The sequence below is a fragment of the Protopterus annectens genome, chromosome 5.part0 (assembly GCF_019279795.1).
Source record: "Protopterus annectens isolate FY-2018-M chromosome 5.part0, PAN1.0, whole genome shotgun sequence".
Classification (NCBI taxonomy): domain Eukaryota; kingdom Metazoa; phylum Chordata; order Ceratodontiformes; family Protopteridae; genus Protopterus; species Protopterus annectens.
This window is the reverse complement of record NC_056735.1, coordinates 1171745690-1171758503: the sequence shown is the minus strand read 5'-3', so window position 1 is coordinate 1171758503 and position 12814 is coordinate 1171745690. Positions and strand designations below refer to the sequence as shown.

At 42.4% G+C, this 12814-nt stretch overlaps 1 protein-coding gene across 1 annotated transcript in view; it reads left to right on the top strand.

Annotated features, from left to right (window-relative positions):
- ATR (ATR serine/threonine kinase) overlaps window positions 1-12814 on the top strand; it is a 1835177-nt gene that overhangs the window by 1507418 nt on the left and 314945 nt on the right. Inside the window, exon 40 of the mRNA XM_044071973.1 lies at window positions 30-230. Coding sequence (XP_043927908.1) covers window positions 30-230 — 201 coding nt within the window. The remainder of the gene's footprint in view (window positions 1-29; window positions 231-12814) is intronic.

Below are 12814 nucleotides of genomic sequence, written 5' to 3'. Positions count from 1 at the left end.
ATTTTTATAGAACTTATTCTTTCTTGTAGGTGGACAGTAGTAGCACAACTCTAAGCATGAGTGTTCACTTCAAAGTGCTGAAAAAACTTGTTGAAGAACCGTCCTTCAGCCAAATCCTTATTCCTCTGCAGTCTGTGATGATTCCAACTCTTCCATCAGTCCCTGGCATGCATGAGAATCATGACCCTTTCCCGGGACACTGGGCTTATATTGCTGGCTTTGATGACACGGTAAATATTAATACTTCTCTGCCCATAGTTATTGTTGTATATTTTTCATTACTTGGTTGTCCAACAGGGCTGAATCCCATTTTCAATGGAAGCCTGAGGAGAAAGGCTCTGACAAATCACAAAACAAAATTAAAATAAAAAAAGAACATTCAATATAAAAAAAGACAGACAGAATAAACTATGCAGTAGTAACACTTGTGGCAAGTGTAGTCTGTATACTTAAAAAGCAGTAACAAATATGTGCATGCACAGAGTAAATAGCACTACTCTGATATACTGAAAAATATTGGTACTCCGCACCTAGAGGTAGTTTGAAACACAGATTATTGCTTGTATAGAAGGACTGCATGTAAACCCCGGTACAGGACTGCTTGATTTTGAAACTGCATTGATTCAGGTAGCATGTATGGTGAGGAGACCTCACAAAATTATGTAGAAGTGTTGATATATAGAAAGATAGAGATATATATATATATATATATATATATATATATATATATATATATATATCTGTATGAGTCCACTTTGTAATTTCTAAATTCCTCAATCCCGATGTTCTAAATACCAATGCTCAAAATCTCGAGATTGTGGAATCTGAAAACCTGTCAATGGAGATCGCCGTACAGTGTGGAAAGGGAACATTACCGTTCTCTTCACTGTAGTGTGATCTCTGACTTGGTATTTTTAAGTTGCAGGGGGTGTGGGAGGTGCAGGGGGGCTTGCCTCCCTGCAAAAATGCGTTTGTTGATGTATTGTTTTTAAATTTTGAGATTCCACAATCTCGAAGTTCTGAGCGTTGGTATTTAGAACGTTGGGATTATGGAATTTCGAAATTACAAAGTGGATCCATAGATATATATATATGTGTGTGTGTGTGTGTGTGTGTGTGTGTGTGTGTGTGTGTGTGTATATATATATATATATATATATATATATATATATATATATATATATATATATATATACACACACACACACACACACACACACACACAAAAACAAGTATTACTGAAAGTTCAAACAGCAAATTAATACAAGAGGGGGTTAAAATGATTTATTTAAAAGGGAGGAAAAGTTAATCACATGCATTTGCTTATATTTAAACAGGTAGCATTTCATTTGTGTTTTTGAACAGAACAGTAGTGTGTAAGCCTTTATTTGGTGCTTGGTAATTCAGGACTCAGCCTTCTGATTATGTTGTGGTTTCAGCTGTTCTACAGCTCCTTCCCTCCTGGAAGATTTAGTGCCTGGGTTTCAGCGCATTTAAGGACCCTCCTGATAGGGTCACAGTTAATAAATCCAACAGATGCATTCTTACTGTATGAGGTGACCCACCTTAATGGCTTCTAAATATGCTCCTGTTTGTTCCCCGTGTGCTTGAGAAGCCCATTGTTCCAGCAGCGTCTGTTAAGAGTTCCCATTAAGGTTGGACTAATGTTTATTTGAATATTACTTGTAACAGTCTAGATGTCAAATCATCATCGTTTTGTTGACTGCATGAAGTGTGCTTGCTTAGTAGTGGGCTGAACCATCAGACTGGGTGTTAAATGCATTGTTTTACTGTGATACTTGTCACAACTTACACTGGCAAAAACCACATGTGCCATAAGCTCTTCAGCTTCTAAGAGAAAAAAATACTGATGGAATTGAAGACAGGATAATCCAAATCATCGACCAAGATGATGATTCCCTGATAAATTAAATGTATCTTTTTTTTTATTCCTCTGTCAAAGTTGATAGGTCAATACTAGGCTGTTGATCCAGAGGATCATTAGTAGCTTAGCAGCAATACCACAAATCACAGATACTCAGTGACTTGACTAATTTATACCTAGTTTTGACCACCGTTTAATGAGGTTTTTGAGGGGCTGTACCCAGGGTGTAGTTACAATTGCCCATCCTTCAATCAAGTAAGCTTAGACGGTCAGGGAGCTACTCTGCTGTACATCCAAAGGAAGTATGTTCCACTAAAGAAGAATTATCTCTAGTATATATCTAACTTGATAACAGGCTGTTTATGTTTCAGTGGAAGTTAAGATCTCTCAAGTGGGTGGTGGTAGTTTTGTGAATATGCAGGAGGTTTTATAAGACTAGATACTTCAAGACTTTGTAGGGTAGACAGAGATCACCTCTCATTAGTTGGTAGGAAAGAGAAAAGAGCAACATCACTTTAAGGCAGTCTGGGTAGCTCAAGGAAGTAATGCCTTTGATTATCTTAGTGAGAAAACACTACAGTCTCTCAAGCTGAGTCATATTCTTAGGCAGGTACCTACCAAAGAGTCCATTGTACTCTGTTATGGGCCTGAAGAGGGAACCCTCGAGGGGGATGATAACGTGTGTGTGTGTGTGTGTGTGTGTGTGTGTGTGTGTGTGTGTGTGTGTGTGTGTGTGTGTGTGTGTGTGTGTATATATATATATATATATATATATATATATATATATAAAATAAAAACTGATAATTAGTCTGTCATGGTAAAACAATTTCCTAACAGCAGTGAGTACATGTAATCAAGGGGTTGTTCTTTGTCATTGAAAGTACCCAGGTCTCTAATGGCTATGCCAACATGCAAAGGAGTGTCACCTATGTGACAGGTGCATGGGTGCCTAGTTTTGTATAAGTATACTGTGCTGCATTTCTTGGTATTTAGTTGCAGGCCATGGTTCAGGCACTGCTCATTGGCACGTATTAGTCCTTCGTGAAGTATTTGGAAGTGGGATGGGAGAGTTAATGACTCCTCCAAGTTTACTGTCATCTGCAAACTTGCTCAGCCACACTTCCTTGATGTCAGCCTTGAAATCAGAGAAGTAAATACCAGAGAGAAGTGGTCCTAGGATCAATACCTGGGGGGACACCACTGGTAATTGTTCTCTTTGAGGAGAGGTTAGGCTCTGTCATTTAGTCAGTTTGCAGTCCAGTGGGTAATGGGATTTACATTTAATTTGATTAGCTTGTTAATAATACCAGAATGTGGGAGTTCTCAAAGGCCTTGGCTAGGTCCAGGTAGGTAGATTGAATCAATTTGCCAAAGTCTAATACATCAGTGGCATGTTCAAAGAAGCTCACCTGGTTCAGGAGGCATTATTTTCCTTTAAGGAACACAAACTGGCTTGGGTTCAGAGTTTGTAGACTGCCTATATCCTTGTTAATAAATTCCATAATGATGCTTTCCATTGCTTTGCAGATAAGGTTGGTAAGGCTTATAGATCTGTATTTTCTTGGATCAGTAGTGAGTTCCTCTTTGTGGAGTGGGATGATTGCAACAGTTCTTCATTCCTCTAGCGCAAATCCAATGGAGAGGCTGTGATTGAGTAGTAATAGTAGTGAGTTTACCTGACGATGTCTGATGCTGACATGAAGCCAGCCTGGAACATTATCTAACCTACGGAGCTAGCATTTTTGACCTTGGAGAGAGTACTCAGGACCAGATTGGATGTGATCAGAGGGGTGGTATGGGTGTGCTAATATTTTGGAGGAGATAAGGTAATAAATTCAAGTTGAATTTGCCTGCTAATATGCTAATATGTTAGCTATGTCCTCGGGGGGGGGGGGGGCAAGTAAGTTTTATTATTTATTAGCACTGAGCATAGCTGGACATTACCTTCATAGGTTCATAGGTTGGTACTAAGCTATCGGCCCTAGGGCCTAGACAAGCCTAGCCATAACAATTCCCTGGATATTTCTTCCCACAATATTTACTTCTCTGGACCCCTGTCTAGCAGGGCAACTGACATGATCCCCGGGGTGAATTTCCTATCTCCCATCCAGTCATCAAGGTTCCTTTTGAAGAGGGCCAAGGAGGCACTCTGCTTGACATGTGTGGGCAGTCTCTTCCAGAGTATGGCGAATCTCTGGGTCAGGAACCTATCCCTCCAGCATATTTTGTTCATTGTGATGACAAGGTTTAGATCCCTGGAGCGTGTGGCTCTGATGGATTGGGATTATATTAAGTGGATCATGTCCAACAGCTCAGGGTTTGACATGGCCTTGTATGTTAAGCAGAGATTGCCTCTGAGTAGACGTTATGCCACAGAGTATAGCTGGAGTTTTTTTAGACGGTCAGCATATGGCGTCTGCTTTAGGCCTGTGATTCTTTTAGTGAGGTATTTCTGTGGCCATTCCAGCTGTTGCAGATGTCTTGTGAGGTAAATACCAAACGGGGCATTGCATTCTACAATGGGTCTAATGAGGGATGAGTACAGTGGGACAGTGACCTCCTTTTTTCTGGATGAAAAGCCCTTAGTGATGAGGTGTGCCACTTAGGAGGATTTCCTGACTATTGTGGCGATGTGGTTATCGAAAGTGAGACCACTCACTGTCCACCTGTGTCCCTAAGTCTCTCATCACACTTTCGATGTTTAGTGTACTGCCACCTATGTGGTAATTCATGGGTACATGTTTTTTTTTTTTTTCCAAAGGGGTTAACTGTACATTTCTTGGCATTAAGCTTGAGCCCATGACTCTGGTACCAGGCATCTGTTTCTGTAAGGCCCTTTTATAGAATATCCACATCATTTGGAGATTCAGTAATGGCTCCCAGTTTGCAGTCATCTGCAAACTTTGTTAGCCAGAATCCCTTGGTGTTGGCCTGTACTTCAGAGAAGTAGATGCCAAACAAGAGTGGTCCCAGGACTGAACCCTGAGGTACTCCACTTGTCACTTGTCTGGAGCTGAATTTGGAGCCGGCTGCTTTTACTGTCTGGGTTCCGTCAGTAAGCCAGTTGGTAACCCATCGAATGACATAGGGATTTATGCCCAGCCTAATAAGTTTATCTATGATTCCAGAGTGGGGGATGGTGTCAAAGGCCTTGGCGAGGTCCAGATAGGCTGTGTGGACCGTCTTACCCTCGTCCACATCTCTGGAGACTGAGTCGAAGAAGTCAATCAGGTTCAGGAGACAAGATCGCAAACCCAGACTGGGTGGGGTCCAGTGTTTGAATGTTGCCAATGTCTTTGTTTTATGCGTTCTATGCCCTTGCAGATCAGGCTCGTCAGACTGATGGGATGGTAGTTCCCGGGATCCAAGGTGGATCCCCCCTTGTGGAGTGGGATAACTGTAGCTGTGCGCGCCATTCCGTGGGCACGAAGCCTGAGGTGAGGCTATGATTAAACATGACACTTGGGTGAGGTGCCAGTTCATTTTGTAGTTCATGTAGTACACAGCCTGGGATGTCATCTGGTCCCATGGATGTTGTATTCTTAGCTTTGGAGAGTGCGGTTTCTACCTGTGTGGCCGTGATTACCGGAATTTGCAATCTTTTGGTATTGAGATGGGCCCTTTAGGGGGAGAGAGGGGGGTGAAGTTGGCACTAAATCGATCTGCCAGGATATTGGCAATATCCTTGGGATCAGTATATATAATGCCATTCTGTTGAAGCTCAGAGCAGATCTGAGCATTGCCATTTAGATTCTTGACATAACTATAGAATGCCTTCTGGTTGTCTTTGGCAATTTTATTTTCGTAACTAGCTTTTGAGGATTTTATGAGGGATCTCAGCTTCTTACTGAGGCTGGTGAGGGAGTTTTTTGCATCCTGGGATTTTCCTCTTTTCTGCAACAGTTTCTTCCTTCTGTTGTACAGTTTGTTTATAGCAGGAGATCACCAGATTGGCTTCCTTTTTTTGGAGGAGAGCATCTTGGTTCTATTTGGGAAGGCACGATTCATGCAGGAGTGGATGTGCTCGTACAGTGCGTTAGTGTATTATTCTGCAGTCGAACTTTCAGATCCCGTCTGCATGGGTGTCATGATGTTTGTCACTTCTGACTTCAGTAGCATGAAGTTGGCTTTGGAGAAGTTTTTAAGGAAGTTTCCTTATTGGGGTGGGGGTGGGATGTGGATGTCAAGGGTGATTTGCTTATGGTCAGACCTGACCAATGAGGGGGTGACCACTGGTGTGGAGCATCTATCTCCCATGTTGGTAATGACCAGGTCTAGGATATCGGAGCCCCTGGTGGGACAATGGATTAGTTGATCCAGGGCATTGGAATTTATGAATTCCAAGAACCGTTGGGAAAAGGAGTTGGTACCCGAGCAGCTTTCCCAGTTAATGGCAGGGTAGTTGAAATCACCCACTATTAGGGTGTTTGGTTGTATCTTAATATTTTCCAATATGTTTAGAAAGGTGTAGTGAGAATCTTGGGGCATGGTGGGGGATCTATAGCAAGCTACAATTTGGATTGCAGTCTTACCTAGTGTTAGTTGCACCTGGAAAATTTCAGATGAATTGTGTTGGGCAACTAGCCTGGAGGTGTAAATATCCTTGGTGAATATGGACACTCCTCCACCTTTAGTGTTTCGGTCTTGGTTTTGTGGCCGAAAAGTGTGGTAAGAGTTATAGCCTGGTATTGCAGGGGTGCTCTCTGGACCCTTGAACCAAGTCTCAGTTACTCCACAGATATTGATGTTCTCCATTTTTAGGAGTGCCTCGAGAGAGTGCATTTTGAGGTTTAGACTTCTAGCATTGAGTAGCATTACCTTCAGATTTTCCCAATATCTGTTACGGTGGTGGTTTTGTCCTTTGAACCTTGCCTAAAAAAGTAATGTCTCTGATATCCCTCAAGTTGGCTTTCTCCTTAACAGAGGTAGCATTTCTCAATTCATACTTGCTTGTGGATGATTTGATTTTGTTTGAGTTTTTAGTACTTTTTGAGCTTATTTCTAGATGCTGGGGTATTAAGTTTGTTTTTATGGGCTACGTGTTTCTTCCTCTTATTGTACAGTTTGTTTATACTAGGGTTTCACTATAGGGGTTTATTCCTGAATTTGAAATTATATTTATGGCTTATAGAGACAGATTGCTCATTGCATGCTGTGAGGTGGGAATAGAAGTTATCCATAAATGAGAAAGCATGCAAAATGAGGTCATCAGGGTGAGGACAGTAAATAAATTTCATCAGGTCATCAATTAGCTGGATTAGGTTTGCGTTAGAGTTGTGTGGTAAGTTGGGTTTTACCTTTATTGTAAGTGTTACCGAATGTTTATCAGATATGACCAGTGATGTGATAATTGTAGATATTCATTGTGTTTCATTGTTACAGCTATAACTTCTGGGATTTCCTGCTGTGGAAGCCCTCAGTCAGCCTGAATACCAGAGATTTTTTCCCTCTCCCAATAGATGCCTTTGCCTCTGACATCAGGATGTTGTAGTACGAGAATCATCAGAGGTAGAGCACCTACAGCTAACTACCCCATTGTGTAATAGATTTTTTTATTCCAGTGTGTTGCATTTCTTATTTAGACGTCCATTGCTAAAACTAATGTCTGCTTAGAGTATGGGAAACAGATACTTCTTTGGGACTGTGACACATACTGTTTATTCTGCATGAAACCGGAGCACACATTGCCTAGCTGTCCCTAGTGTTTTTGTTTTACTTCTGTGACCATTATATGTAGAGCTGAGTTGCTTGAAAAGTTTTTTAGAGAAGGAAAACCGGTATCCGTGCCCATAGCATTCTGTGGTATCTGATGGTCATGTTGAACCGGAACTCCCTTGAAATAGGAAGGAGAAGCTTCCAAAGACAGGTTGCCAGACTACAGCTTATTGGTGTCTGATAGTCCACCCAGGTTTGTTGTTGTCGAAGGGGAGAGATGCATTCGCAATCCTCTCCAGTGACCGTGTGTGATGAGACCCATATTTAGTCTGCCATGCTGGTGATCTCCTCAATGTTCACTCATGCTAAAGTCCTTAGGCCATCAGATGGGTCCATTTTCACTGTGCAGACTCTGGCTTCTGACTCCTGTGCTAGCCTTACTGATGGGGGAGGGTGGTTTGCCCCATGTCACAGACCACTTCAGCAGACTGATTACAGACCACAGTTGCCCTACTGCTGCCTGTGCCGAGACAGCTGACACCACACCAAAGACGAGGCCCAAGACCAAGCACAAAGAGGCTGCTGGTAGCTTGCCCCAACCTAGGCCTTCCTGGTCTCAGCTGCTTCAGGCCTACCTTTCAGACCTAGTCAGGTTAACTGAGGACCCCTCCTCCAGAAACAGCTGCTGCAAAAAAAGACGTGAGATCTTTCTCCACAGGTGTCTTCTGGTTCCTGTGATTCATTTTCAGATGAGTAGGCATATGTTGACCAAATTTCTTCATGGTCTTATGCCAACTCTGAGTTAGATGAAAATCTTGCTCTAGTGTCACCACCTGAAGACTTTTATTTTGGGGAGTCTTTCCATTAGGAGGCTCAGGATTACCCTCAGTCTAATAAAAAAAATGAGAGAATTGCTGAGGCTTCCTGAGCACAAACCTCTGGCTATTCCTCCAGTTTTAGAGGTTCTGGATTGTCATGTTCAGGACACATCCTTGCAGCCTGACTGCCAGTCTCCTGCCACCAGGATGCATGTCTGTTTTCATAGTGTCTTGGATACATATAGACATCTCTTTAGAAACTCTCTGATGGATCCTGAGATGGTTTCCTCATATCCCAAGGGAGTTAGTGGCAGCACCTCTAAAAATTCACTGCCTAAAGACAAAGAGGAGACAACCCTAAACAGTTTTGTCAAGAAAGTTAACATGTCAGCTACCCTGGCCATGAGAGCTTTGAACTACCAGTTTATGAAATTTACATATGATGTTAATTTTCAGGAATCCCTCCAGGACTAAATGAAATGGAAGCTGGAAGAGTTGGAGGGCAAAGCTCTCCAGAAGGAGCTGATGGAACTCTTCAACTCTTTTCTTCATGTTACTGAATACTCCTGAATTTGTGGCTATATTTTGGAAAACATCCAGTAGGACAGCTGCTCTGAAATCTTTGATGCACATGATGAATATGGATTTTCTAGTTGGACTCAAAGCACAGAGTGTATTTAAAAAGTGGAGGAGAGGTAAGTACCTGCAAACTGTAAAGAACTTTCTCCAGGTACAACTCCCAAAGTTTCGTAGGAATTTTCCTACTAAATCTTGGTCTTTTCCAGCTGTACAATCAAGACAAAGGAGCAGAAGAACCGGAGGAGTGAGAGAGAAGTAACCAAAAAGGCAGGGAAGGTGACAGTCCCCATGCCCAGGGTTCCAGCAGGAAGCACCTATGACTTAGTCTTAGCCTCCCTGTCCACAACCCCCCATAAGACCAACCCCGTCCATTGCAAAAAGCCAAGAGGCAAGCTTTCCCCTCTTCTTAGAACAGTGGCAAATATCACCCAAGACAAATGGGTGCTTCAAGTATAAGGACCAGGTATAGGCTGTGCTGCGATTTGTATCCCTTCCAAGGCTTTTAGGTGTTCCCTCATTTCTCGGACAGTTCAGGGGGACATGAAAGGCTTGCAGGCTCAAGGATCCTTAGAACCAATCCTTCCAAAAGAATGGTAAACAGGGATCCAGTATTGTATTTTTTTCTATCTGTCTCAACCCATGGGTTCTTCAGATCTGATGCCGGCTTTACCCGACGTTCAGCTTTGAAGCTTCATCTCCTCTTCCATAATACCCTGCAAGCTTAATTCTCCCTAGATCTGTTCTGTTGCTTTCAATTGCCTGACTTGTCTCTTCAGCTCTCAACTAAGTGTAATGACATTTATAGTCCTTTTGTTCATTTTTTTCATAATTGTTTTAAAACTAGTTTAGTGTAGACGGTGAAATTTTGCAGTGTTTCATCTAATTGTGCTCTCTGCAGTGATATTTTCTGCCTTTGTCTAACTAGCCCATTGGCATTTGTATTTCTAGACCTTTCTTAGTTTGTTTTAGTGTGTTTTAGTATTTAGGCCTGCTATATGGTGTTGGTAATTTATAGTGTTATACAGTGTTCTTTACAATGTTATTAGAGATTCTGCAGGCCTCTCTGATTTTTAGGTTTTTAATATTAGACTTATTGGTTGTTGTGAGTTTATTCAGTCATGGACAAATCCTCTGGTTTTAAAATGTGCCTAAGGTTCTGGCAGAAGCTACCACCCAGGTCAGTTATTTTATTTAGGTGTTGCTCTCCTTCATAAAGAGTGTAAGGCCTGTTTGGAATTTGGTGCTACGACACTAGCAGACAGTAGGGCCAAAGTGGTTTTGACGGTATGTTGCTTGCTTTCCTACCCCTCTATTGTCTTCTCCTTCCTCCTTTCCTAGCAAAAACCCTGATAAAAAGGAGAGTAATAGAGCACCAGGCAAGAAACCAAAAGAAAAAGAAAAGGACAAAGTGAGAGAAAAAGAAAGGGAGAAAGAAAAACTGAGACCTAAGGAAAGGGAATCAAAAAAGTGTTGGACAGATTCCCCTCCTCTTTTTTCCCCTGACCCCAAGGCCTTCATTGGCTTCAGTTCATTCTTTGCTTTCAGAGTTAATGCCTCCATGGCACCAATGGATCTGACCCAGACTCTTTCTTCATATCCACAAGATGCCCTTCCATATCACTGTTGCAGTATTCTTTACCAAAGGGATCTTCTCCTGAGGAGAGCCCAATGTCTGTCCAGTGTACCAAAGCCTTTAGTAGTTATAGGTGCTGTACATCACATGTACACTCCCTACATAAGGTGTAGGGCATAAAGGTGTTGTACAGACATGTTTCATATAAGTGCCCTGTTGGTTTCTCCTTATTTTGTTTATTTAGTGCTGTTGGGTTCATTTCATTCAGAAATGGAAAATGTCAGTGTGGGAGGCAGATTCCCCATAAAGACCACCACGACCAGCGTCTTCTGTGTTTGAGTGCTTCCCATGACCATACGCAGTATTCTCTCTGCCAAGCTTTTCCCCCAAGACCCTATGTTGTTTCTCTTCTTTGTCTAGTTACCTTGAAAACCAAAGTCTTAAGGTGTTGGATCAAGGTGCTGTGGTGGAGTCTTCCCATCCCGAGGGATAACCTTTAGCCAAGAAAAAGACCAAAACAATTTAGGCCTGATATGGCTGCTGTCCACTCTTCCCCAGACATTTGTCTTGAGGCTAGTGAAAGTCCACAGGATCATCCAGTGGTTGCCTCAGATTCCTCTGCCATGATCCCATCAGAGGCCAGCATGGATCCAACTTCTGGCATATCCTCAGAGGCTTTGCAAATGTCTGCTCCAGACATTGAGGGGGGACCCTCAGATGATTATATCAGAGGGACAGAGGGGAATTTTGCAGATCTCAGTTAGGGAGGAGATCCTCACAATGCTTATCGAGTGTCACCAAGGGTCTGACCCTCCAAGGCTGTTTCGTGCAGACATCCTGCAGAAAAGTAACAGAAAACCAAGCATATTTCCACTGTAGTTAAGGATGCTGAGCATGAATGGCAGGATCTTTCTCAGGAGTTGTTTAATGGCTTGAAAGCCTTCTCAAGGAATGTCTGTACCTGCTCCCCCCTCCATGGTCTTCCACTCTTCTTAAAAGACCTAGGGAACTAGACGCCTCAGATAGGATCTGAATTGTGGGGAAGAATCCCTGGCTTACTGTTCTCAAATCCTTTTCTACTTGAACTATGATTCAGAGGAAGAGGATTCTATTATTCCAAATTCCCCTTTGGAGGAGCTCTGCGGGTACTGTTACCTATATGATGGAATTTTTTAAGTGAGATTGTTCTCACGTCTCTGATAGTCAGAAAAGGTATTATGAGCTCCTCCAGATGGAGTCTCCTAAGCCTTCTGCTATTCAATCAGTTCTGGCTACCTTCCCAGATACCCTTTCAGTAACTTCTGTGGCCCCTGAATTTCAGCCCCCTCCTCACAAGAAACCTGATAAATTTTACAAGGTGGCCTGATGAATGTAAATTTCTTTATAAATGCCCTTCTGCTGATCATTCTGTAGTGTCTGTCTTTTCTGACAAGCCCTCCAAGTTGTTGCCCTCTACCAAGCTGCTTCTTTCAGATAAGGATAGTAGGACCATTGAGAGGCTGGGCAAAAAGTTTATATTGCTGTCACTTTATCTTTTTGGGCCATCAACTACCCATCTCATATTGCCAGGTATGTTTTGGCCCTCTTTTCTCAGGTTTCCAAAGTGGTTTCTCACCTTCCTGATTCTGAAGAGAAAGCTTCTGCCCTTTCCCTGTTGGGTTGTATTTCTCAAGTTGCCCAGCAGTCTGTTAAATGCAGCTACGATGCAGCTGCTGACTTTGGTTCTGTTACGAGGCATTACTCTTGGCTTCATCTTCAGGCTTTTGTCTGATGACATTAAGGTCAAACTACTGGAATCTCCTTTGGATAATGAAAATCTTTTTGGTACTCCTGATGAACTTTTCAAGTCTCCGGGTTAAAGGTGAAGCCTTGCAGTAGTTAAAATATAATTATGTTTCTCCTATTCCTAAGTTTCAGAGTAATTATCCCTCCAAATCAGCTTATGTCCGCAGACCTTCTCGCCCTCCAACCAAAGGAACAAAGGGTTCCAGAAGTGTGCCTCCTGCTAAGTCTACTCAAATGCTTACTTCCCACAAACCTGCATTTCAGGATAAACCACCTTCCATGTGACTGTTTGCTTCCCCTTGGCTAGGTTCCCTTATTCCTCCATCTTTCCCTGTCTCTTCCAAATTTGTTAAAGATCACAACAGACTCTTGGGTTCTGTCCATTATCCACCAGTGATATTTTTTGGTTTGGAAATCCCTTCCTTCCTCTTTGGGCATCCCTCCACCTCCTCGGGAACAACTTCCTTTTTTCCCAGAGGTGCTTCATTCTCTTTTGGTTCAGGGTGCCATTCAAGCTAT